Consider the following 27,841-nt stretch of genomic DNA (forward strand, 5'->3'; position numbering starts at 1 on the left):
TGGGCCACGTAGTGGTGTCCATATTTTTGTGCATTGATTATACATCTTAAATACATATATATGTTGTGAAAATTAGTGCCTTTCTAACTGCTTTTTTTAACCAGAAAAATGAATTACATAGCTTTAACCAGAAAAATGAATTACAATAACTTTATTATATTAATTAACAAGTGTAGAATTGCATTATAAGTTGCGTTTACCTCTTGTGTTGAAACTTGTCTCTGGGTCAGGTGGAACCATAAACTCTTTTTCACTGTTGGCTGGGTTGCTGCTCCAGTAACTTCTGAATGTTTTTTGTCCTCAAGTTTTAAAGCTGTGTGTGAACATTGGAGGGGATTCGTCTGAGCTAATATTTAAACTTCTGGTGTAATCACTGGAGAGTAATTTATCCCATGCAAGAATGGACTTTAAAAGAAAATCATGTGGATTCTTCTCCATTGAGTACAAAGGGGGCCTGAGGAGAAAAGTTCAGCTGTAGATATCTGTGTTGTAGGTACCCAGACTTAATTCCAGTGTTTCAGTCCTGTGTGGCTGGAGCAAATAGAAACTATTGAAGCAGTAGTCTGTTTTATCTCAGCTTCTGGATTTTAAGAATACAAATTCCATAAAGAATTAAAATAAGTAAATGAATCAACCTGTTTAGATTTAGAGAAAATTAAGCTAGTTCAAGAAGAGGAACTGAGGTAGATCGACTTTCTTTAAGGACCACACTACTAGAAATTAGATATCTACCTCTCCAGGTGAATTTCGTAGCTTCAAGCAGAGAAGGCCTGGAAATAGGATTGTTGGATGTGTATGCTTGGCAATATTAAAAGGATGAAGTCAGTAAAAGCAATGATCCTGTGTTAGGAAATCCATTTAGGGAACTGGCTAATGTCAGGTGGCAGCCATGATCCAGAAGAAAACCCACATATATTAAATTATATAATCAGCACTCTAAAATCTGAAACAGTCCAAGTACAGAAATATCTCATTTATACAGAAACTATTTAGTGTGTGTCCTCAATAACAGAAAATAAATGCAAGTTCTTTTTTCTGCCAAAAAAAAGTAGAAATAGCCACTTGTAAATCTTGGATGAGTGATTAGTTGGTTATTGCAGTTATTGCCAATATAGCATGTTGATTGTGTGGATTCACATGCATGTTGCTGTGAATTATGAGCTGCATCTTCCTGTTCTAACAGATAACCTACCACGATGTGGTGCATTGGAGAGTTTGGTAAATGAAATGTCAGATGAAACATGGAATGAGCGGGCAGTGAATAGAGTCAGCGCAATTCGCTTCTTAGAAGATGAAAAAGATGAAGAGGATAATGAAATGGTATGTTTTCCCAGCCTTTGGATATCTGCAGACACTGTGACTTTAATGCAAAAGTGTAAAAAGTATCTGAGCATTCTTGCTGTAAATGTTTCAGCTGTGACTGCATGTTTTGTGTGTACATTTGTAGCAGAAACTCTTCATGTTGACTGCTGAAACTTTTTATATTGACTTTAAATGCCTTTTTTTTTCTGCTTTGAATATAACTTTTATATTCTGATGCAGGGCAGTCTTTGTTTTGCTTTGTTTTCCTCTGTCTGCTCAGGATGTTTTCTTTGCAGAAAGAAGATCGGATCTTTCTCTGCATCTTTGAAGCTTTACTGCCTGAAAGTATTTAGGGTCTAATTTAACATTCCAGCACTCTGGCATGTGTCTCCATTAAGTTTGCCATTGTTTGTCTCTCTGATTTCTATTTCCAATCTTTCTTGCTCCCTTTCTTTTTTTTTTTTTTTTTTTGAACTCCACCACTTGCCATGAAACAACCAGAGTGTCCATAAACAGAAGAAATGTTGCTCATTAGTTTCCCGCTTAAACAAAGGATGTGGGAACATCTGTCACTGTACTTATAAGACCTCTCCATTAAGTTGGACTCTGCATGTCCTGAAGATCAAAATGCAATGTGATCTGTAGTTTTACAGATTAACTTCTATTAACAATTAAAACTCTTTGTAAAGATTAAGACTTCTTCAATCACATTTTCAGCATGCTTCTCTGATGCTCTAAAAAGTTGCTGGTGATCCTCATTAGATCTCAGCTTGAGATACTTCAGGGCACTGTCTGGATTGTTTTACTTTAAAAAGTGACTGTAAAAACTTCTAGTTAGTTAGGTAAATGAACAAGTAAGGTAGTTGCTTACTCCAAAGCAGCTAAAACTAGATGTCTCTTAACAAGCGTTGTTCATAGACTGACTAATAAGCGAGTTCAGAATAATGCTGCTTAAAAACTGTGCCAACCCAAGAATGTCCATACAGTAGCGAGGGCTCATGTGTTAAAGATAACTGCTTTCAGTCATGGTATTACAGCCTGATTTGAGGCAAGGACTTTTTAAGGAAAAAAAGGGTTTATGATCTCACTGGGGAGAAGGAAGGGCAGATTTCCAAAGCAGTCTTGACCAAAGCATCCGTTTATGGGTCATCAGTTCATCCATAATGTGCACAGTTTACATGTATGCCACTAAAAAGTAACTGCATGTTTATTATACATATATTATATTTGTGGTGTTCTGTTGGTCTCCAACCTGGATGCTAACTGCAGTTTTTGTAAATTTTGTTTTCCTTGTAAAGGTTTCAGCACAACGATGTTAGACATTCTTGTGTCTTAAGAGGGGAGAGAAATACCCCCTCTTCTTCCTCTCAGGATACTTGTTCTCAATTGACAAGAGAACCAAACTCTGTGGTGGGGCTGGAAGACATACAAAACCTCACACAAACATGTATTTGACACTCTTGTGGGATTCTTTCAAAATCAGATGAATGTTTTCTATTTGAAATGTGATCTTAAATCACTTACATGGTTTTGGGAGGAAAAAAAAAAATCCCCAACTACATTTGTGAAAGAATCTTCACTTCATAACTTGTAATTATACTTCACTTGAGTGGCTTTCAGATCAGTAGACCAAAAGAGGAAAAAATTTGCTCCTAGACAGTTCTTAAAACCTCTTTCACTATCTTCATAAACAAGCAGCTATGAAAGTCATATTCAGCACTGAACATCATAGTTTGAAAAGGAAAAGGGGAGATAAAAAAGAAAAAAAAAGATACCTAGTATTTGGTATGTGAATGCTGAAGCCTTGAAAGTGTATGTTGTTTTTGCAAAGAGACAAAGGCAAAACCACTTATTGCGCTGTTTATTTTTAGAGAACACTTCTAAGGCGAGCCACTCCACACCCTGGAGAATTAAAGAACATGAAAAAGACAGTGGAGAATTTACGGAATGATATGAATGCTGCTAAAGGACTGGATTCAAACAAAAACGAGGTCAATAATGCCATTGACAGAGTGACCACTTCCGTGTAGAGTTTCATCTCCAGGTTTTGCCTCCTGTGTCTTCCCCTGCTGTTGAAATGTTCCTGTCGTCTTCTGGGACCTCACTGAGCCCCTTTTTGTTTTTAACCAGAACCTGATTCATCGTCTCCATACACGTGAAAAGTGCGGCCCACTGGAAGAAAGTGCCTTATTTCATCCAGGCAGTGAACCAATAATTTCCAAATCAATATTGTAATTTTAGTAGTCCTAGACTTTTTAAAGTTTAATACACTACTGTATGCAAAATACAATATTTTTGTCTTAAACACAGGGGAAATAATGCTTTTCTTTTCCAGAGTGCTGGGATATCTTCTTCCCAGTGGCTGGATGTGCTGGTGAGAAATATAGTTTTGTGGGAAATTGATACACTTTTTTATTTTTTTGGCAGCTCAGATGGTGTAAATTTTAAATTTTTGTATAGGACTTTCATAACAAGATGATGTATTTCATTTTTAAGAGAAAATTTATCTTGAGCGGTACATATTTTAGTATTTGTGGAAGAGAACAAGTTTCATGGACAGCTGTATCGTTTGTTTGTACCACCCATTGTGCCTTATTGTGTCTTGTATGTCATATTAGTCTTAAATATAGCAATTCTTGAGGAAAGTGAGTAGATTTGGTCTCCTGCTTTAGATATGTCTTTCTTTTCAGACAGTAATTGGTTGGGAATTTTACAGCAGAGAACTTATGTTTATATTATGGGATCTTAGATCATGAAGCACAAATGTTAGTTTTGTTGTAAAGAGAATTAAGATTTAAATGACCAAACTGCTATTGTTTATTACATAATGCACTCACACTTTAACTTAGTTGTAATGAAACATCTTGGTTTGGATGCTGTGTTGCATTGCAGTCACTAGAAGTTCATGCTTCCATTGTTTTTTTTAAATGTGCCATCTGTAAAATAACTTGAAAAACAGCACGATAGACTTTCAGAAGCACAGTATGAAACTAGTTTTATGTACTACACAAGAAAGCATGATTCTTTAAACTGCTTTGGTGGTTTTATAAAAATATATAAAACCATAATAAAAAAAAATCTTTAAAAGCTTCAGTAGATTTATTGTATCATTAAAACAGCAATTAAAGTATCAATTAATACTGGAATTTACTATCATTGTTGCTGTGTTGCACTTCCAGTGGTCCAATGCTGATTTCAAGGTCTTATTAAATCTGTGGGTTCTGGTTTGTTTCTAAAGGTAAGTATTAACTGAGTTGAATTCGGTAAATAACAGTTTTGCAAAAGGCTGATAAAGATTGTTGGTGTCTCTGGGTTGTGTATGTGCCATGAGCTAACAAAGACCACTGACTGGTTCAGTGCAGGGACTTGAGTAGTCAGAGTTCAGAGCAAAAATTTCACATATTTAGAGATGATACAATGAACCCATATTGAACAAAATGAGATACCTGACACTTCATGAATGGCTAACCACACCCCTTCTGCTGCTGAATGTTTCTTCCAGAAAGTGTGGGTTGTATGAGGATTTCTGGGAGAAGATAGGAAAGGAAGAGATCAGGGAAGTCCTAATAACTTGTGTTTTCAAATTAATACCTGCAATATGTGATAATTTTTTACTTTAACTTTTTAAATTTTGATTTGAAGCTTTTACAAAAGGCACTGCTTTCTTTTTGATATTGAACAGGTAGGTATTGCAAGCCATCTGCAAGTGTTTAAATCAAATCTGGCACAATACATTAATTTTCATTTCTCATCCCAAAGATTCCTCATTTAAGCTTAAAAACATGGTTTCTTTGTGGGAGGCGCTGCAGGTTTGTAGGTATTAGGTCAGTTCAGGGGTAGTGCCGTTTTATTCTTCCCAAGGCAGAGCTCTCCTGGTTATTCTCAGTAAGCCTCTGTTAAAATAAAACCAAAAAGAAAATGAGCTTTTGGTACAGCTGACTCCAACCCTGGATAGAATTTTCTTTTTAAAGTACTTAATGGAATTGACACAACAAAAGTTTAAAAGTGTACCCAGAGTGCAAGTAAACCTCGACAAACCCATTTGAGATGGAAAAGTGTTCCTAAAATAGACAGTTTCTAAAATAGCCAAAGGCAGCAAGACTCTGTGATGCCAATTTTTCATTTGGAAGCTGTGGTTTGTTTTGTTTTTAGTGTCTGCTCCATCAGCAAGATGAATGTGTAAAGCCTGGATTTGGGCCTTGCCTGACATGCCACCAGATGAAAATAATTAACTGCCCCTGTGCACCTACTCCCTCCTGCTACAGGCAGAACAAGACATAAATCTTGTTATAACTCTGTGATAGGTGCTTGGTTGCTCGGCGGTTGCTTTTTATACATTCCAACAGGCTCGCGGAGACTGTGCTGCGGCCCACAAACCGACCAGAAGACAGGTTTGCTGCATCTGCTTTGGCATGAAGTAACTGGTCAGCAGTCATTTTTTTATGTTTATTTTGTTTGTTTAGGGGTTTTGTTGTGTTTTTTGTTTGTTTTTTTGTTTGTTTTGTTGTTGTTGTTGTTAATAGTGAGAGGAATATTTGTTGTGGTTTCTCTGGCTGCAGAAAAATGAGTGAACCAGGCTTGTTGCCTTCATTTGGGACAGTTTCCCACTCCTGCACCCAAGAGTGCTGGTATTGTCTCCTTGTGGTCATCTCAACCAAAGATGGGTGATATGAATTGCTTATTGAAAGTGTTTGCATCCATTAATTTGTAAAAGAAAATAAAAGGAGCTCAGACTAGAATCCAGTAATTGCCTAATGAGAAGTTACTGGAGCTGTAGTCCATCATCAGACCATCCAGCTACAATCCCTGAAGGAGTGTTGGTGTTCCTTGCTTTTCACTGCCATCTGTCTTCACTTTGTGAATCTGTGCAATGGAAGTCTGGATTTTCATTATTTTTTTCCAGTCAGTATCTGGGGAGAGTTAAAAGAGGAGAGGTGTATTTTTCAGTCTTCTGCACTAACACTGTGTAGCACTGTATGTTGTTAATGTCTTTTTTTAATGTTTTTTGGGTGAGACAATTAAAGATTTTGCTCTGCTGCAGGTAGTTCAGCAGTGTATAAAATGTAGTGCAGTGTTTGAGTCTAGCAATATGTAATTTTCAGCCTAGTGAATCCTTGAGGTATGGCAACAGCTGCCGATTTGTGCTTCAGGGCTGAAAAGATGTTTGGATACTTGCTGTGCAAACAGTGACAAATGTCTACCCTCTCTCACCCTAATGCTGGTTCAGAGTGACTTGCATGTCATTCTGCTTGATCAAACCTCAAGCAGCTGAGACCCCAGAAGTCCCTCTGATCTCTTGACTGGTCCATGCATGTGCCATTTTATGAAGTGGTTTAGGTATACTTCTCTTCCCAACAGTGTTGATAACACTCCAGGCAGTTTTAATTGTGTTTTATAGCCAGAAAAAAACGATGATGTTCTGATGAAGCAGTGTGTGTCATTGAAAGCGTGAGCCCTCCCTAGTCTCTGGCTTTTTTTCTTTTGGTGATGCTGTGAGGAGCTTGAGTAGTGAATATGATTTTGTAAGCATGACTGACTTTTTTCTCTGTGAACTTTTTCCACTTCACTTTGTAAGTCTTTTGGGAGGTGGATTTAATGCAAGGAAAGACAAAATTTGCATCCTGTTTTATTAGCTATAAACAGGTAACCAGGGAAAATCAATTGACCATAGTGGTGGAGTGGATTTAATATTAACCTGTCATTTACTGCATGCAAGTTCTCTTTATTGAAAGTCACAATTCCATAGTCTTTAAAGAATGGGGGGGGGGAAGCACTCTTGTGCTACCATTGTTAGCGTAGCAATGGATTTTTCCATCCCCTCTGTGTTGCTCCAGGCTTTTCTCATAGCTTCCATATAATTTATGTGTTAAGATTATTTTTCTGGCTCAAATTCCATATTTTTTATAAATGGCATATTATAGGAAAATGCATACTGGAAACTTGCATAATGCTCTCCTTTCCGGCAAGTAACTTGTTTGTGTCCTGCTTAGCCTGCTTCTTGTCTAGCAATAGAAATTTACTGGTGCTGAGTGAACATTTTTTTGGTGATTAGCTACTGGCCGCTCATGATTTCAGCTTTTAAGAGGAGAGTAGTGACACCAGGAATTTGAATTTTTTAAGAAGTGTATTTTTAGTATATCAGTTGATCCTACCCAGGTAAATGTAAATGTCTTCCTCCTACTGAGACGGAAGCACACTGTTTATCAGAAATGTCTAGACCCTTTGTTAATGGAGAATTCACTGCCATTCTTTACCTTGACTCCAAAAATAAAATTACTTTTTCAATTGACTTGATATGAGTGTTTCCCATCTTCAGTTTCCATCAAATGCATAAATCTGTTTCAGTGCTTGGATTGCTATCAGAGAATATGACAAAAACCAACTTGTCTTGACTATAAGTAATAGTTTTGGGTGTTCCCTTCCTTCTGAAACAATTGTGAAATTTTCAGAGGGCCAGTGCCTTGCTCTTTCATGCTAAAGTCAGGAATATAATCAGTATTCCACCAGCTGAATGAAAAATGTGATTTTTTTTTTTTTTTTCCAAAGTGGAAGAGCACATGCCTGGTTTGAGGATGCCTCTGTGGGCTGCTTTGCAGGAGCTGTCTTACTTCCTTTTCTGGTGGGTGTTGGAGACACTATTTGTTTTATTGCCACATGCATGGTTCTTGTGGCAACCAGTTGGTCAGTCATGGGCTCTGCTGGAGCAGAGGGCTTTGAGGAAGGACCTCAATGACTGTAGCTGGACTGTGTACTAACTTAAGGAGCACAGGTTCATGGCAGTCTGTTTTTGAATTTATAAGTTGTTCAGGGTATTTTGCCTCTTAACACTGATGGTGTTAGTCTATTAACACTGAGATCTTAAGAAAGTAGTTTATCTTTGTACAGGAGAAGCCCTCTCTGAGAAGTACAGCATCAATATTGTCCATGGGAAGAACTCTGTGGCTCCTCAGTAATGTTTCAGAGAAGAGTTTTAGCAAATCTCCCTTGGCATTAATACCAGGAAGTGGACACCTGATGTCCAGTAACCTTTGACACTTTTTCTCTATTGTGCTCATCTGTTGCTGGAGAATGCTGTCTTGACTGAAATCTCTGGAGGTGTGGTAACAGCCAAACCCAAAATGTTAGCACAAGTACTGACGGTGGTAACTTTCCCCAAAATCCACAGATGCACACAGCTTCCAAATACCACCAAAGCATCAGCACCTTGGATTTCAGATTATATTCAGATTCAGTATAATGCAGGGACAGGACTTTGAAGAGTGAAGTTAGTTTTGTATTGGGCTAAAACTATTTTCTTTTGAAGCAAACTTGGGCAAGTTATGGAAATGTGCTCTTGTTGTAAGCAGTCTGATTCTATGATCATTCCCAATAACATGCCAGTTTTACCCAAACCCAAAATAAATGGGCTGCTTTAAACCATTCTGAAGTAGCTCATAGGAGACATGATTGTCCCACGTTTCTGGAAGATTGAACAGGACACTACCTGACTACATGATTATAAACATGAATTTATTAATAGTTCATTGATGACATCATGGACTTCCACTAAGCAACTTAAACCAAAACAAAATCTAAACTAACTAACAAAAAGAATGTTTGTTTGAATATTACTGATGATTTTTTTTTTCTTTCAGAAGGGGAGAAGACTGCAAGTCTAAATAGCATTTGCATAGTGGATGTTTTTAGGATAATGTACAGCAATTTTATTCTTCTAATGGTGTTTCCAGGAAATTAAAAAAATCTCATCTGGCTACTCAGTACTTGAACATCTAAGTTTGACATTGTCATGTATTTACTGCTAGCAAGGTTTCCCCATATAAGGCTTGCTTTCATTATCTGTTCAGGCAGCTTTGTTGCCTTTCCTACAGTGAAAACATATTCAAGGATGCCTTTGTTTCAGCAGCATTTTGTTTAGCTTTCATTTTTGTTTCATGCGAATTACACAAAGCTTTCTTATAAACGGCCTTTTGTACTTTGTACAAAAAGGGAATGAGTCTGAAATAATTTTGAATTAATAGAGTGTGTTATGTATAGTTGTATTTAAAAGAAAGAGTGTTTATGTTCTTTGAAATGCATCTTTAAAGACATTTTCTTTCCCATAATTGAGCTATTTAAGCAAATCATCTTTTAAATAGAAAAACAGGTGAGAATGTGTGTTTGGGGCTTTGAGTTGAGTTGTAGTAACAGGTGTATGACCACTGCAGTGTTCTGTAACTGAAAGCACTGGATTCTACTTGCTGATGGAGACCAGGCTGTGGCCATAAGCAGGGTGTTTCATTGTCATTGTGTGGTTTCAGTGTGGTACTTCAGAGACGTAGGTGGCTTTCATGTTTTGGCTTTTATTGTTAGAGTGTTTAGGATTCTTTTTCATTCATGAGAATGATTTAGGGTGATACATAGCATTTGCATACCTTTGTTGCCTGGAGGAAATGAATTCTCTAGAGGATTTATTAGTGAGATCTTACCAGAATAGACACCTTGTACTTTATGAGAACAATTTGTCCTCCTAATGGACAGGGGTATGATACAAAGCAGTATTTATGTCAAGAAGAGACTGCTTTTTAAAACATGAAAAACATGTTGAAAGAAGGCAAAAGGGGAACCCACCTGACTTGCTGCTGAAATATTGAAGCAAAATGATTCATTACCTATCAGTTAAGATTGTTAACCATGAAGGGAGAAGACAGTGTGTTTCCGTGGAGCATAACAACTTCTAGGCTGATAAATATTTTCTCTCTCCAAACACTTCTGCATTTACAAAACATCAGTGTTGCACAGCCTACATATCTATAAGAAGCTTAAAGTCATAAATACTGAATTTACCTTTTTGTTTTGTTCCAGTTATTAAGAGAACGTAAATCTATGTGCATCTCACTCTGTGTTTGATACTAATGACTTAAAACAATGATGTTTTTCATCTTTTTGGGTCTTAGCTTCCCCACATATGAAACACAAGAAAGAACTTCCAAACTTACCTGGGCAGTAAGAAGACCAGTAATCTGTAAAATTCTGTAAGGAGAGCTGATTTTTCTTTCTTCATATTAGGATATTTGCCAGTAGCCTCTTGTCTAAAAGCATGGTCCTATAGTATTTAATCTAATGAGAATGAGCTAATAAATTACTGGAAGTTTTTTAAGATAGTTTTATTTTTGAAGTACAAATCTACTATCTGTTAGCTGAACTACCTTGAAGGCTGATGGAAACTTGTTGCCCATTTAAAGCAATTTTCTTTAATACATCAGAGTAGGGAGTTAGTTTTATTTTTGGGAGGGAAAACAAAATCCAGTAAAAAAAACAAATTGAGGGGTTGCTTTGCATTAAAGAATAGCAAACAGGGCTGTACCTTCCATCTCTTCCTTGAAGCAAACTACACATGACTGGCATGACGTTGCAGCACTATGTAGCACCTTGGCTACTCTTGGCTTTGTCCAAAAAGATGAAAAAGCTGGGCACCATAACACCCTGGCAGTGGCATTCTAGCATCCCTGGATTTCTCTGTTCCTTGCCTTATATTGCTACTGAACGCTGGATTAAAAGTTCACTATCTTCCTATTTCTACCCCCTCACCCTTTTCTTTCATCAAAAAGTATCAAGTTGTAAAAAAGATTGAGGATTAAGATTTGTTTTCAAAGTAATGGTAACCAGTGCTCCCAGCACCAGCATTCATTGGCATTGTTTCTCCATTTTATTTCGTGACAGTATAACTCTCATCTGCAAGAATAGGCTAAAAGACATTTCTGGTTGTCCTGTTCTATCTTTTGCCATTGCTATAACCAAATTGTGAAACTACTTTCATAAAGATAAGGCCATGGTACTGTATAGACCTAGTGAAAAAGTGAAGAGTTCTTTCCCGGAATTGTCCTTTTGTTTCTATTTTACTTTGAAGTACTGTAGATCAAGAATATTGAAGACTAAAAATCTCTTGAGTTACAGGTGTTGAACAGGTACTGAATTTTCCTTACAGCCTTATGTCAGCATGAGGAAAAGCATCCTGCCATAGGAGAAGACAGAGAGCAGGAGTGTCCTGTAGCTCTATGTTCCCAGCTGAGCTGCAAGGGACAGGGGGATGTGAAATCTGCTGATGCTCATCACCTTGCTCCTCATGCATACAGGAGGCTGCCACTGCAGTTGAATGCATGCCTGAAATGATGAAGAGATTGACAGCATAAGTTTAATTAAAAATCTCTGTCACTTTGAAAGAATAGCCTTTTTACTGGTCTTACAGAATTTGGCATGCTGGGTTTGAGAAGCTGTTGTTTAGCATTAGGGACCAGGGTCAAACAAAGATGAGATATTTCCTTGGAAGAAGTTAAATGCTTCACTGTACCCATATTTATTTTTAGAGTGAAATTGCTTTATGACTTCCTGATGAGCTTAAAAGTTGACAAGGATTTAAACTGTCTCTGAAAGTACCCTGAACACTAGGAGGTGTCACATTAGCTATTCTGAAATAAAATAGACCAGACCACTAGCAAACAATTTCACCTAGTGTGCTGTTTACCTTTCTGATTAGAATTGCTATTCCCCTAGTTAATATTCACAGAAAGCAAAGTTTCTGTTTAAGGGTACTCTATGTTTCCTTATTCAAGACAAGTGTAAAGAAATACCAGAATCCTGCCTTGCATTTTGAATAGTCAGGAGAAACGGAATCTACTGCTGTGTCGTGATTGATTGTGCTGCTTTTGCATTGATCAACTAAATTGGCAATCAGGTCTAGTGTCCTGAGCAATGTGGTTTAGAATAACCAGAAATATGGGCAATTATCAGCAAATAGCAGTGTCACTGAGTGTCAGTTCAGTTCAAAATATGGTTTAACAGCAAATTTCCTGCAGAGGCCAATCATGCCTTCCTGGTACAATGCAAATAATCCTTTTTTGAGGTCAACAAAGTCTTTTCAAGACTCGCAGAAAGGTCTACAGTGTTTTCCAATGAGATGCTGAGATATTGTCCTTGTGCATTCCTTAGTCTTTTCAGCCATGCTAAAACCAAAAGGAAATTAGGAATCCCAAGGGGAGCTCCTTTGGCACCTGAAGATGAATCAGTATGTCCAGCATGAACTGCCTTGCCCTGCCTCCCTGTCTTTATCAACCTTAGATCTTATACAGATGGTGACATCTGGGTTGCTGGTAGCAGCGAGAAATCTGTGTGTTTGTGTATGTATGTGAACATAACCATTCTGCATTTAAAAAGGAAAATGGGAACTTAAAGAATTGTTAAATATGAATCAAATATCTGTTTAAACAATGTGAAGGTCACCGTGTGCTGCTGATAGCCCCACCATAAGCTTGTTGATAATTGTTTTTGTTAGTTTGTGTTCTCCATCTCTCTTCCTTGTTGGAGCACATGCCTTTAATGGGCCATATATTTATATGGCATGAGGCTGCTTTCTGCCATTGGATTTGTATCACTGTAAGAAAATGTAGAGGTGAGATTAAAAGAAAGTTTAAAAGAAAAATAAAGGTTAGTTTGAAAAATGGCTTCTGAAGTTCAATGAAATTAAGGTACATAGACAACCTTGACACAACTTTTCATGTATGAACTTTTGTGTGTGAGTGAGAGAGGTGAAGTATTTTGGATGTAAATAAGTAATGGATGTTTGGGGATTACTGGACTATAATTGCTTTGAAAATCAGCAATCTTGAAAGATCAATTTAGTGCTGTACTGTACAATTTAATGCTGGACCATTAAAAAAATGAAACATTTTATTTAATGAATAATGAAGAGGGGAGTGACTTAATAGGTTTTTTTAACTCAGGTCATGAGACAAGATGGTCACTAAAGGTCTAAGTACTCTTGTTTGTTTTCTTAATAGTACACTTTATTGAAGACTGTTGTTGATCATTAATTCTTCTTTACGATGCTGAAGGTAGGCTTGGTTCCATGCTCATGTAAGCCCCTAAAGGCTTCCATTCTTTTCAGCAGCCTTTGCTTGCTCTTTGTATCATCAGTATTGCCCATTAACTGGCAAAGTGTCTCTCTGGGACTGAAGGTACCTCTCAAGGTAAAAAAGGGAAATCTAGTATTTACAAGATACTAAAATGCCTAGCAGAACTTGCCAGACAGTTTCTGCACTTACACACTTCAATCACTTTCTTAAAATCTATTCATTGCCTTTTTCCTTTTTTTTTCTTTTTTGTCATCTTCCCCTCAGGACTCTATTAAGTGGCTTCCCAAGTCTCCTAAACTGTACAGTGGCCATAACTGGAGCTCCCAGGGCTCTCGCTGGGCCTCGTTGAAAGGAAAGGAAAGTTTTCATGGTGGTAACCTGTACAAATTCAACTCTGCTAATGGAAAATGGAGGGAAGGAAGGAGCAGTCCTGAGCAAGAAGCAGAGGAACTCGAGGATCCTGATGATGTAGGTGGTCTCCTTGAAATCAGGAGGGAAAATGTGTATCCATCAAGAGTCTACAACTGCTTGCAGTGCTGTGCAGCCAAGCACTTTGGGTTTGTGGGAGGCTGCATTGCTTATACTCTTACATCCTTGCTTGTGCAGGGGGTACAGTGCTGTGTTCAATGTTTTATTCCTTTACTTTGCCTGCAATTCATCCATCCAACCCTCAGGATGAACTTGCAGGTTACAATGAATAACCTGAGTAATGATGAGACAGATATGGTTTTACTTTAATCCTACTTATATCCCCAGTTACCAACCTCCCTCCATCTCTTTCAGGTAAGTAGGAGATTAGCAGCACTCGAGGCTCAGTGTCTCCCTTGGACTGGATGGTAGAAAAGTGAGGTTGCAGTACTACTCCACTGCATGTTTAGTTTTGGGTGATCTCTTCTAGGATGGTGATATTTGGGAAACCCTGCATGCTGTGGTTTCTCTAGCCTGTACCTGCCAGGTGTCTGTCACCTATGTGGCAGCCTGGCTGTCTTCTTGGTTATAGCCTGGGAAAAGGAGGTTGTGATTGCACTCTTGCAGCCTTTTCCCATCAGGGCATTGCTCACCAGTCTTTTCTTCTGATGTTTGCTGGGAAATGAGAGAGGAATTTGGGCTCCTGCTCTTCTTCCAGGATGTCTGCTTCCTTCCTAGCACCTGTGAGTGCTGCTGGTGTGCCCTCTGCTCCAATCCCCAATCCTGGCTCTTGCTCCTGGCCTTTTTCCCTGGCACCCATGGCACTGTAGCACTGCTGATGGGTCTGGGTTAGTCAGCCTGGCACTGTAAAGAGGAATCTCTCTCAAGAGAAGAAAGATAATGAATGTTTTATGTGAGTTAAAGATAAACAAATTCCCTTTAAGTGAAAATAGGAAGCAATCATGCCTTGTATGCTCTTCCTGGGGTTGGCAATGCTTTTTTCTACCCAACCAAAAAAAGATTGTGGGAAAGCACCGATATAGATGGAAAAATCAAGTGTCTACTGGGGTTTTTGTAAAGATGTTCAAGGTAATGCCACTGCTTTTTATTTCTGGTATTAAACTTCCAAGCTTAGGAAAAAACACTTATGGGGCTTATTTTCAGAGATGTTGATCTGTGTTTGCTGCATCATTTTACTGCCAACTGAAGTTAGAAGGATTTGGGCAATAAGAAGGTCTGATTTGACCTTAACCCATCAAAGTAGGGAGCAAAAATCAGCTAAATATAAACAAAGCATTGATAAAATATGAACGGAATTTGGGCATTATGTCTGAATTTCATTTAACCCTTTGCCAAACATAACTGATGGATGGGAAATGTCATTTTGTTCTGCTGTTAAACTTGTCTGAAGCTTTAATTGTTTGGTGGATGTGTTTTAACTGGATGTGTTTTAGTTATTTCTCTTTTTAAGCCCTTGTGGCTTAGCTAAGCATAGGGTGACGTTTTCAGTTCCTCACTGCATCTCAGAGGTGCAGCCTAGAGCAAGACTTCAAAGCAGGCTTCGGGATACCTCACCTTTGAGGTTCCATTTCCAGAGGAATTCCTAACTCACTTTAGTTTGCAGGTCTCCACTCACTGCCATTTGCAACTTGAATAAAGTCAATCCAATTACTGAAACAAAGTCTAGAGTCATGGATGCAAGATATAGGCTTGCCTTCCCTCTCACACCTATGGTCCCAAAAATGGAATGTGAGCCTTGAGGTACTATGAGAAATGCTTTATTTTCTGTATGGAAAGGTCTTTGCCTCACGTGTGTGATTCCTGGCCCTGGGACAGTAGATTCAGTGCTACAGAAATGCCAGAGGCTGGTCAAAATAGTCTTGCTCTCATACTCTGTCCTTTTCATAGGGCATCGCAGGATTTACTTGGGCATATGTGTGTTACATGTGCTTGTGCATGGGCTTGGGGATCTAGTGAAAGGCTATATGAATCACAGTGCTCTCCCTGTTCCCACAAGTTCAACCCTAATTTCAAGGGCAAAACATGCCCAGAGAAATAATGGTAAAAGAAATACTCATACATTTGCTGTAAAGTTACAGTTTTGTCTTCAGTGAAACAAATGCAATGGGCTAGTGAGGAACAAATCCAGGTTAGCATGGGAAGGGTCTGTGTATCAGATAGCAAACACAGCTGTTGCTGTGTTTACCTTTTTCATCTTTAACCCCCAGGAACCTATTTCCAAGTTTTCCGGCAGTCTTTTTGATAGCAATGATGGCATGAGAGATCAAAGAAATACCAGAACAACTCTTCAAGAAAAGCACAAGTTGGCAATGAAAGGGAAGAATCCTCCAGGGACTAACACTAAGGTGCAGCCAACTGTCTCCTCAGCAGGCAGCTTTTCTAGTGAGAGCAGCCGGATCCCAGAGGAATTGAGGGTGATGGATGTGCCACAGACCCCACTGAAGGTATTGAGCTGCTGCATGGGCTGGGCTTGCTGGTGGAGGGGCTCTGTGTTTCTGTGGGGAAGTCCGTGTGTCGGGGGCGGGGGGGGTAAGTCCTCTTCTTGTGTGTGGCAGTTTATGAAATATGCATAGAAGGGGGACATTGCATGGTAGATTTCATGAGACCTACAGAGGGTAAGCTGAAGGTCATCCTTGCTACCCCTGGCTTATGTATAAAAAGAATTTTCCTTTGAAAAACACTTGACAAAACTCGCTTTCCCTGTAGCCGTGCATCTCATTTTATATATCCAGCTTTGATATTGTGAGCTCAAGTCAAGAGTTTGTGCAGGTGGTCACTCTTTATTTAGTCCATGGTTTTGGAGCAGTGGCATAGTCTTACCCTCATGGCATGAGAAAGCCTCCATCCTGTGAAAAGGAGTGGGAATGTTCAAGTGAAAATTTATCAGTGAGAACTGCAAGATTTTGGCTGAAAGTTATGAAAAAGCTATGGTCTGAACTCAATGGATATATCCCATCTTGGCATGCTTTGGAGGACATGAGGAGGAAACATACTGTATGGATTGTCTCTTGGGAGCTACAGGGCACACCTCTGCTGACTGCCTGTGGGACAGGAGATATGGGATGCAGCACCAGGAAAGGTAGCTTACCCAAAAGTGGCACTGGTGCTGGGACCTGTCACCAAAGCAGTGCTGGCAGTCACGGGCTTGTGAAGTGCTGAGTATTCAGGTAATGCTGAGTCTAAGCCACATGTGGAACAGTGGTTTTCATTTGGCTGATATGGTCTTTTCATATATTTTAGAAATTAGGAATTTCAGATGAGTATGTTATATGTGCAAGAGTAACTGCATACATTTGTTAAATTTGCATAAATTTGTTAAAAGCAAAGATTTTTCATAAATTTATCAAATAATATTTACTCTTCACTTCTCCTGTGTACTGACTGGCATTGTTGCCATTGTGAATGCTTAGTGAATCTGTGGGTTTTATGAAGCAACTGGTTGGTCAGTAGCCTTATAAACAGCCTTATATGGTTTTGGCATGACTCTTAACACCTGGAGAAATCATGCATTCTTGGTGTTATTGAAGAGTAAAGACTAGTCTTGCTTGTGCCAGTGTTGAAGCGTAGCACCATTTTTCTCTGGGCTGAGCTCTCTAGGGTCATGTCTGCTGGTGTTCAGAGTGAGAAGTAGGTTTTCAATGCTTATGTTGGCAATGTTTTTGATTAATCAGACTACTCACCCATTGTAATTCTTTACAGGTAACCATTACTGTGTGCAGCCAAATGGGGAGCCTTGGCATTAGCATTGCTGGTGGAAAGGGCTCACCCTCGTGTAAAGACAGTGATGAGGTGCATTTCTTATTCAAAATTTATCTACTGATCATTAGAAATAGACTGATGAGTAGTTCTTTGAGCTATTGTGTTTTGTTGTTTTCTTTCTGAGGTTGTCCTTAATGTAACATTACTGTCTTCGTGATAAAGCTAGCAAGGGTAAACATGGGTAACTTATTTCCCAAAGTAGAAGCTGACACTAGCTTTTGATGGGGAAGCTTCTGGAGGGATGATTTTGAAGAGAAAACCCAATGTAAACCAATGATTTTTCAGAGGCAACCTGATGGCTGAAACACTGTTGTCTAATTTCCATTTTCTGCTTCAATTTGAGGTCACTCCCTTGGCAATCCACATGCTCTCCCATTCCATTTTCTCATTCCCAGGAGCTAACTGGACTTGAGAGAAGTATTTCTCACAACTTCTCACTGAATTATCGTATAAATAAATCTTTGTTTCCCAATCTGTCCCCCATGGCACAGTGTAAACAATTACTGACTTTTGTTCATTATTGTATGTGTCAGCCATGGAGACTTCTTTTTTGGTCTTGCTAATGTGCTAAGGCATTTAGTTTTTAATTTTATAGAGGGCAACAGAATAACAGGTCTTGAAAATTAATTACTTCCCATTTGCTTTTTACATCTAAAAACAATAGAAGAAATTCTGTCAGGTCTAAAACCTGTCTTTTGTCTTACCAGGGGATCCTGATTGCACGGCTGCCAAAAGACAGCCCATCAGAGTCGGCTGGAGTACACGCAGGAGACAGAGTGGCTGAGGTAGATGTGTTCTTTGTCAATGCGGTGTGTATTCTCTTGTTGTTGTCGTTAAGTCAAATCACTCAGAGCTGGGGAATTTGAGATCTAGATCTAGGCTTGCCTTAGCTTTTTAGATACTTATCAATATGAAGAAATTATAATAACATTAGATTGTTGTATTCCTTCTTATTATATTGTGGTTGTCAGATCTTTATGTTCAAAGTGCTTAACAAAATATTATTCACTTAAATGACTGATTCGCATAGGAAAATAATGGTCTTAAGCAGTTATATAAGAACAAATGCATTTGTACCTGGTCCAAGAAGCTTTCCTATGTCATGGTATTAGATTTACTAGATGAGTTCATTGCAGTTGTAACAAAGAAATATAAACTAGGTGAACTTGTTTCCACAATGTAATTTTTGATGGGGAGAGAACAGCTCAAAACAACTCCCCTGATGGAGGCTTACAGTGCCAAGTGCCAAGGGATAGATGTGTCTCTCAGGCTGCTCCCCCTCAAGCCTTATCTTTCTCGGCAGAAGCCACTGTCTTGATCTTCAGAGTTTCCCAAAAGCACATATACAGTTTTGTGATATATATTTTAGACGTACTGTTTGGTTTCTACCTACTGAGAATGGTGGAGTAGGAGGGGAACCTCCACAAAATTACTTTGAGGTGAAATTGGTCCATGGCTTCTTTTCAGCTCCTTCTCTTAAACTGTCGTTTATACTTGCTTAAATGAGTACTCTTTACTCCAGCATACTCCATGTTGAATTAAGGTGGGATAGACCAAAGAGTATTGTATGTCTGTTAAATTGTCAGGAATATGGATACAACATCTGTTAGCTCAAGATTATTTAATCATAAATTAATCTACTAATTTTGTCAAACTATGCTATAGAATTATTAGCAGAGGATTGTGTTCCATAATCCATATACTGTGTTAGTTTAACAGTTTTTAAAAGGTTAATTATAGATAAAATTCTGTATAATTTTACAATTTTTCTTTTATGAAAGGTATTTTAACAGATGTGACAGAATTTAAATAATTCTTTACATATTTCACATTAGCAGACCATCAGGGAAAAAAAAATCAGGATTTTTAGTTGGTGTACCTTTACCTTCTGAGCAGAGTTTCTGGTAAAGTCAGTATCTTAAAAATGAACCCCTTTGGTCAGGTTCCCCCACGAGGCTGTAATTAATTTCTTATTTTTGGGGCTATTTGGAATATAATAGCTGCTAATATCTGTTCACTTAATCGGTGTTGAAACAAGTGAAAAATACAAGAAATTTCTTTTCCATATTGTTGTGCTCTGCTGTTGTTATCATACAAATAGTTAGGATTTCTCCATCTCCCACAAGATGGCAGAATCATTCATCTGTTTAAAGAATACAGAAAACGAATCTCTGGTTTTTGTGTGGGGTTGATGAAAAGGAATTAATGCAATCAGGTGTGCTATAGGAATCCTAATGTTTTGACCACAGGGATAATCTGAGTACAAATAATGAGCATTTTTCTCTTGAAACTATGTGTTACAACTTCTTATTCTTGAACTGATCATTTCAACAGTTCAAATATACAATTCATCAAAAATGGGGAACAGCAAGACTTACAATTTTATTGCTTTCATTGTGCAACCACATCTAACAATAGGGCAAAGTATTTGTATACTAACCTGAGAGGGAGGGAATTGCTCTTCTTAAACTGCATTCAGAATAAAAGTATGTGTTTCTGGTGTGTTTTTTTAAAGGCTACCTTCGTTTCAGAACCTGCTGTCCTTGATGCTGGTCCTACTGAAGCTTCACCCAAGGGCAGCCCCTTCCCGACAGTAAACCACATCATAACAGTAAGTAAGATGGCCCAGTAAATAACAAATCATTCTTACCTAAGTAATTTGTGTTAACTGTCATTAATGCTAATAAAGTCTGGCACAGATCATATGAGTAGCAAGACACATACCAAAGATCAGAGACCCTACCAGGCGTTTCCTTGGCTGTCACTGCAGGTGGAACATGGCTTCTGGGGGAGCTCAGCTGGATAGGCATCAGTGTAGCAGACCAGAGCTTTTGAAGCACTCTGGTTTGGGGACTTTGAGGGTGGTGTCCATTCTCTCCCGCTTAAGTGTTTATTATATTGTCTGGACTCCCTCTCTAGCTAATGGAAGGAGCAGGATTTCCAGGGTCCCTCTTTTAGGAGGGAGAGGTTGAACTGCTACCTGGAGGTGACAATTTTCATTTTTTGACTGGAGGGGGAACTTGTGCGACAGGCTAAGACATGCCCATATTTTAGGTGACCAGTGTCAGACGAGAGTAAGCCTTTTGCTTACTAAGGGAAATGGCTGAGCCTGCAGGGTAGCCTTTAGAAATCTGAGTCACTTTTGTGAACTTCTTTAGCAAATAAAACTCGCTGAAGACCTACCCTAATCTTTTCATCTACCTGCACACATGAAACTATGGCTCTACTAGGAAGATACAATAAGATCAAGGTATTTGAATAATTAAGGTCAAAAACATCCTACTTTTTTGAAACCTGAAGTACCAAGAAGGAAAAAGTGTTTCTCCTACAGCAAATGCCAGAGGAATGCTTTGTTTGATTACTCTTCGTCCAGCCTTTTTTTATCCTTTTCCATGAATACCATTCAAAACCCAGCTAGTGGCAAAAAATTGAAATTCATATATTATATAAAAGACTATAATCAAAGACCATGTTCACATTTTAATAGCCACTCAGATTTTTTAAAATAATGGGATTTATTAGTTGACTGCAAAAGTGAGCAAATTGACCATGCAAATCTGTTTTTCTCTGGTTTCCTATGTTAATCACTGTTTGAGAAATGTTGAGCTGCAGCATTTGTCCATAATATGGTCTAAGAAAAGTTTTCTATTCAGTTTCTTAAAGAAACTTATTTTGAGGCCTCTGGTCTTCAACATCATCTTGTGAAACATTTTTATTTTCCAGATGAAAACACTTCCTTGTTTTTTTTTTTTTGTCCAGCTCTACTTGGTAGCTGTTTCTTATGGTTCTAACCAGCATTGCAGGAAGTGTGAGGCTTCCTGTTAGAGGAACCACTCTTGAAAGGGTTTATTCACACATTGCTAGTGTCCTGGATCTGTTGCAGGGGCATCTGACTTCTAGTGCTTTCATCCTGAAAGAGGAAATGACCCTATTTTTATGTTGTATGCCTTTTGGAAAATAATGCCTCCGTTTAAAATTCTTTAGCTATAGAGGGAGGAGGAGGAAGATAATGCCAAATCACTAAACTTAGAGCACCGTACACAGAGGGAGTCAACTGGCTGAATATGTTCAAACTGTCAAAAGTAACCCATGTACAAGTTCTTTTGTGAAGAAACATTTGCATTTCTGGTTGTGTTTCTTTTTTGAAATCAAACTCTTTGTGCTGTAGCAAATAGTGTATGTTATCCCCTGTAACCTAGAGCAGCATTCATCAATCTTAGGGATTATGGACTTGCTGGGAGTATCCTGCTGACTTTGGAACTGCTCAGTATCTCATCTGCTCTTGCTTTGAAGTTTCTCTTATTCCTCAGTAACTGTCTTATCTGAAAGATAAGCCTACCTTCTTATGGAGGACTTGCTTTGCATGTTCAGATAAGCAGGTGGCAGTAGGACCTTAATGCATAATCTTGTTCTGTGCTAGGAATATAGGAAGGTTTGCTTTCTTTGTATTTCTGATCAGGTTTCAAGAGGAGATGACTGTGTTTATATCAAGGTAGGGAAGGAGAGAAGCATGATGGCAGAAAAACCAAAGACTTCTATTATTCTTCCTGCAAAAACCGAATGTGTGCTGGATGGTGCCTGTCTTCCTTCTCCCTCTCTTCCATGTCATCACTCTGCCCACCAGCAGATACTTTCTTCATCTATTTATTTTTATTGCATTTTAATAAACATTCTCTTTGCATATGCTATCTGTGATAATATTTGTCTTGAACTTGCTAACCATAGCCTTTTAGCCATCTCTTGCCATTGCCCATCCTGTCTCTGAGCCTGGTGCTCTGATATTACGAAGGGCAATGCTGCTGCCAGGTCCAGGTTTGCCTTGGGCTTAGTTGCTCTGACTGTTTTTAAAAGGCTCATTTGAATTGTTAACTCATCCAGCCAAACTCAATTTCAAACCCTTTGTGCCAACTTTAAGATTTCATGACAGTGTGAACGGCCAGTAATTAATTGGACAAATGAAATGTTCTTTCACTCTGAGTCACAGTTTTGCAAAGGAAAAATGAGAATCTCCCTTGGTTTTAATTATGATTGAGTATTTTACTGAAATGTAGAGGCCCCAGAACTTTAATTACAATTAGATACTTTTTAAAATACAATATTTTTCAGACTTGCCTCAGTTATGCTAATCACACCTCAAAAACATGAAATCAGTTTATTTTACTTTGTTTAATATGTATATATCTAAAGAAAAATATTGTAAGTTAACTTAAACCAAGTCTTTGGATTTTAAAATGGTAATCTTAAGAATATGTAAAGATGTGCATCAAAATATAAGAGATTAAAATCACAGCTAATATGGCTGTCTACATGCAGACTGTGAGTAAAATACTGCATGTCTGACTACAGGGGTGGAAAAATCAGGGATGCAAACACAGTGCCCCATGCTGACTATAACAGAAGGAACTTTAACTTGGATTCTGGAGTTTTCATTTCCAGTTTTCTGTTATTTCCTGTCCATGCTCTCAAACATTGAACCAACTCTTCACAATCTTTCTGTATCATAAATATTTTTATTCAAGCTCTGACTGAAATTCCCAATGGATTTTTGTCTGACTGAATGGTGAGTGTCGACAGATTTCAGCATCTCATATCACTTCATCATCATGTCATCTTCTCTGATCCATTTTTGACCCTATCAATATCTTAAAGATATTAAATACTTCGTAATTAATATCAAGTCTCTTAGATATTTCACTTCAATTCTTACCATATTATTTTATCTAATTTTATACCTTTGCCCTGGGAATTTCCTCAGTTAGATTTTTTTCATGTAGTTCACCAGGGGTACAACTGTCACTTATACTGAAGATTTTCAAGGAAGGTTAAAGTAAGAATTATCAATTATAAGCGATTGTGTAAAAAAAAGCTTACAGTATTGGAAAAATCTGAAGAACTTCATCAAGCTAAAAAACCCAAATGTTTTGGTTGTTTTGTTTAAAAATGCAGAGATTCCAAGTGTTCCTAACTACAGTGAGAAAACAGACATCTTCAGTGAACGAGAACGTGTATCAAAGTGAAATGCTCCCGTGCCTGCAGAAAGTGAATAAGCATATATACCATGCTTCCACAATACATAGGTTGCTAGTTTTCTACCTCTGTCTCACACTGTTTGTATACAAGCTGTGAGAAACCTTAAATGGATGGGAATCCCAGCAGGTCTACCTTCTTCATTTCCACCTGATGTAGAGTTTTCAGGAAAAAAACTTGTGGCACATATACTAGTTAAAAAAATCTCCAAAAATCTAAGTATCAGACCCTTTCTTTATTCATCTGAGCATGTTAGTTTTAAACATATCAGAAAACTGAAATCATACAACATAAACATAATAGAACTTCTTTCTTATTTCTTTAATCATCATCTTACTTTGTTCAATTTTAAAAGCAAAGCCAGTGGAGTACTCAAGTCAGAAAAACAGTGTAAAAGAAGACAACTAAAGAGTGATTCGGTTCCTATCATCAACAGAGCCACGTTTCTTCTGAAGCTTGTTTCAAACAGTAAAGACCTTGCTCACATCACATACAGTGTTTGAGTGACCTGTTCCCATAGCACCATAAGACTTCAAGTTTCTTAAAAGGAACTGCTTTATCCCTTCTCTGAAACATTTTCATGACTCTTAATCATGTCAGTTAGGGGTGTTGGTGTTTTTATGTTTGTTTTGTTTTCTATTCTGAGAAGCTAAGTTAGTTTTAGAAATCAGGAGTCTGACTCTTCACTGTCTTGCATCTTGTGCAGGTTTATATATGTTTGCAAAGAAGCCTATGCACACAGCCTCGTTGGTTTAGCTAACCCTGTAGTCATCGTGTGAGCTTCAGTGGAGTGTAAGCACCCATCTGCCATGTGATTGCCTTCTCCAGTTCATCTGCTAGTTTGGTTCTGCTTTTATCTGAGCAACAGATTATTTCTGAGTCAGGATGAAAGATGAAACATAAAGGTGTGTGGTGTAGACACTGTGTTTACCTCTATAGTGTAGTGGTTGGGGAACTTATTTTGTGAATTTGGAATTAAGTTCCTGCTCCCAACAAATGCTTCTGTTTGCACAGTGTAACTTTTTTCCTCTCTTCCTTTTAAGTAGTTTTCTTACAGGACTTGGTCAGAGCTGACTCATTTCAAACTTTAAATTCTTGGATTTTGCAGAGCTTGTAAGTAAAAAATGCTAAATATGAAAAACCTTTAAAAAAGACAAGTCATTAGCTGATCTTTTCAAGATACCACATTAAAATACCGCAAAGTTAGAGAAAAATAATCTACAAAGTAAACCCATCATATGGTAGACAATATAAGCACTGCAGACAATATAAGCAAAAACATGTGCAACAGGCAAGAAAACTCAAGCAAGGCACCTGGAACTACGCTGTAGGACATAGCATACTATTGGAGAATAAAAGAGGATAAATATTCAAACAACCACACAGATTACCAGCAACAACTCCCCTTGTAAAAGATGCCCTCATGGACTCTGCAGGAGCTCAGCAGGAGAAGAGACTGTACTGAATTCCTGCAAGCATTCAGATACAGCCACTGCCTTTTGTAGGGGTGATGACCTTTCTTAAAAATCAAAGGATTGGTAACTTGGGCTGTGGGTAGCACTGCTTATGGGAGCAGTACCTTTTAAGTCTCCCGGTGTGATCAAAGCAATAAATTTTCTTCAATATTTTTATAGCATCAGGCCATAAATGGTTACACAGAAAGCACTTATATGAAAATCTATCTATTGGGTTCCAGTGGCAGGGAAGTCACTGTCTGGTGGTACATCTTCTTTCAGAAGATGAAAGAAATGGAGCAAGGACAATTTTAATACGCAATTTAAATCATATAAAAGCCTTTTGTGTCTAATGGCAATGCAAATATGACATGATGGACATTGATCTTCCATTGTTGTGGTGAGTTTGACAGAACTCCACCTTTCTTGTCTTGTGCATTGCCTTTGGGAGGCACTGAGCTGCTGGAGAGGAAGAACAAAAGTGGGCTTTGCTTTAAATGTGACATGACCAAATGTTATATATACTACACACTAGAACACAAATAAAACATTCCAGATGTTCTCTTGCTGTTCCAAGAAGTAGAGAAAACACCCGATTTTAAACCTGAGCTGTAAAATATATCCATATCTAGAAAATTCCCACAGAGGAAATTTTCATAGAATCATAGAGTGGTTAGGTTTGGAAGGGACCTTTAAAGGTCATCTTGTCCACCCCCTTGCAGTGAGTAGGGACATCTTCAACTAGAACAGGTTTCTCAGAGCCCCATCCAACCTGACCTTGAATATTTCCAGGAATGGGGCATCCACACCTCTCTCAGCAACCTGTTCCAGTGTTTTACCACCTGCCTGGTGCACTGAACTTCCAGGAAATCATGCTGAGCTGCATTAGATTTTGGAGCAAATCACCAGGCACATGTGGGAATAGCAACAAGCTCAGGGAATAAGGGTGGGCTGGTTGGGTAGACCTTGCTCAAGACTCTCACCAAGCTGCCGCACACAAAACCCAGGCAGCACTTTTAAAAGCGTGGTGCCAAAGCTTCTCTGGCAGTGCTTGAGAGTAGTGTGGCTGCTCCAAATGTAAGGATGAACTGAATTATGTGCTTCCCTCTCCCAACCCCAAGTGACAAGAGGTGCTATCACAAGCCTATTGCTCCATGAGCGCAGAAGCACAGGTCACCTGCTTTCCTTGTGCAGAGATCTTCTGCAGCCAAGTGTAATGAGGCACTTCGACCATGCCTGAGCGTAGGTTTATCTTCCCCGGGGTGCAGAAGAGGATTATACCTCTCTCTCCATCTGACTTCATAATTTCTGGAGTTTGGCCACAGGCCTCCACAGCAGTAAAATATTTGCACTGTAAAGTGCCAGGGAAAGGGATGCAGCCAGGGGTTTCCAAGACCAGGAGAGTTGAAAGTGCACCATGAAACACATGCTGGTTAAAATGTTCCTGATACACCGTAAGAGGGAAACTGTGTTGAATGCCTAGACGGGGTTTGCAAATTCATATGGTTTCATACAGGCAGCTCTGCATTAGGGGCTTTCTGTCACACCCACCTCGCCCTTGCCCCAGCCACTGTCCCTGCTGTACCCTGGCTGCTGTGCCTGCTCCCGCCTGGCGGTGGCGGTGCTTGTGAGTAATGAACTCACAAGAAATTAATTAGATCTCATTCTCCCTCTTCGACTTGTATTTACTTGTTTTCTTTTGGGGAGAAGGTTGCTTTTATCTGTTGTCTCTGACTTTGGGAGGAAAACATCTCATCGCTTCAGCTAGGAAAGCTGTCAGATGCCAGCTTGATATGAACTGTGCAGCAGTTGATCTACCTGTTCTCTGCTGTTCTTGTTGGATGCATTTTGGCATCCTCTTTTTAAAACTTTTATTGAAAAATACAGCTGTGTTACATTTTTTAGGCATGACTAAACCCTTCTTCAGTTTAAGTTTGATTTAGACAGTTTCTGCTATAAATACAGTCATCAGCAAATATGACCTTTTCCATCTAGCAAAGGCACATTTTCACTGTTTAGTGAGAAGGCTGAATTTCCTGTTCAAGTTTAAAAATTTACTTCCATCACCAGTGATGACAAAAAAGGTAAGACTAAGTATGAAATCATGAAAACATTATTCATGAAGTATGTAAACCCCTGCAAATGTTCTCAACCAAGTAGATAATTTTGTTTTCCCGTTTCCACCAATTGATGGATACCAGCCTTAGCACTGGTGTCAGTAAAGATCAGCTGTTAAGTCAAATTTCAAAAATATATACTATTTAGATATACAGAGCTGAGCTAGGCAGACATCCCCATTACAGGTATTTTCTAACTGAGCAATATTTTCTTTAGAAAGTTATCTATTTGAACTAGGGTTAAAAGTGTGTCTGGTTTTCTTCCAAAAGGCCAATCCAAATTCTTTTTCCCTGCCCCTATTCCATCAAACTATGGCTTTTCATGTGTCCTATCACCTTCTGATTTGTAGCCTTTGTCCCCAGTGGCTGACCTTGCTGCCAGCTGTGCTTTGCCCTGTCACTGCTGGTTATGCCTTTGATGTGAAGCTTGGGTTTTAGCCATGACTGTTGCCTTGAGAGCTTTCTTCTCCTGCTAAGATTGGAGTATGGACCTGTGGGTGGGGGGAGGTGAGAAGAAGGGAAAGGCTTATAAAAGAAAAAAAAAATGATGGGGTTTGTTCTGTTCAGTTTTAGTTTTGAAAAAATTATAAGAAGACATAATGAACTGTCCTTTATGGACTGTTCTGCAATATTTTGGACAAAACAGTTTTATTAGAAGTAGACAAGGAAAGCATATGTGCACATCTGGAAGTTAAAAATGATTGGATGTTAACCTGTTGGTAGGATATCTCATCACTCTTTAAGAAGCTGTTTTCAAGTGAAGCATCGTAGTTAGTTGTGAGTTTATTCCTATCCTATTTCAATATGAAAGAATTTTTGCAGCCAACACTGCAGCTGAGTTGCCTGAGTTTATTTAGATGGCTTC

The 27,841-nt window shown here is 38.6% G+C and overlaps 2 protein-coding genes across 2 annotated transcripts in view; both read left to right on the forward strand.

Annotated features, from left to right (window-relative positions):
* Positions 1-4,395, forward strand: part of LRRC1 (leucine rich repeat containing 1) — a 65,834-nt gene extending 61,439 nt beyond the window's left edge. Inside the window, exons 13-14 of the mRNA XM_027696032.1 lie at positions 1,184-1,320; positions 3,174-4,395. Of these exons, the coding sequence (XP_027551833.1) occupies positions 1,184-1,320; positions 3,174-3,332 (296 nt within the window). The 3' untranslated portion in view covers positions 3,333-4,395. The remainder of the gene's footprint in view (positions 1-1,183; positions 1,321-3,173) is intronic.
* Positions 4,396-5,548: 1,153 nt separating this feature from the next.
* Positions 5,549-27,841, forward strand: part of LOC113973648 (protein scribble homolog) — a 28,797-nt gene continuing 6,504 nt past the window's right edge. Inside the window, exons 1-6 of the mRNA XM_027696033.1 lie at positions 5,549-5,726; positions 13,455-13,658; positions 15,827-16,063; positions 17,319-17,408; positions 18,086-18,163; positions 19,894-19,989. Coding sequence (XP_027551834.1) covers positions 15,875-16,063; positions 17,319-17,408; positions 18,086-18,163; positions 19,894-19,989 — 453 coding nt within the window. The 5' untranslated portion in view covers positions 5,549-5,726; positions 13,455-13,658; positions 15,827-15,874. The remainder of the gene's footprint in view (positions 5,727-13,454; positions 13,659-15,826; positions 16,064-17,318; positions 17,409-18,085; positions 18,164-19,893; positions 19,990-27,841) is intronic.

The sequence above is a fragment of the Neopelma chrysocephalum genome, unplaced genomic scaffold (genome assembly GCF_003984885.1).
Source record: "Neopelma chrysocephalum unplaced genomic scaffold, ASM398488v2 Primary Assembly neopelma1_104, whole genome shotgun sequence".
NCBI classification, from domain to species: Eukaryota; Metazoa; Chordata; class Aves; order Passeriformes; family Pipridae; genus Neopelma; species Neopelma chrysocephalum.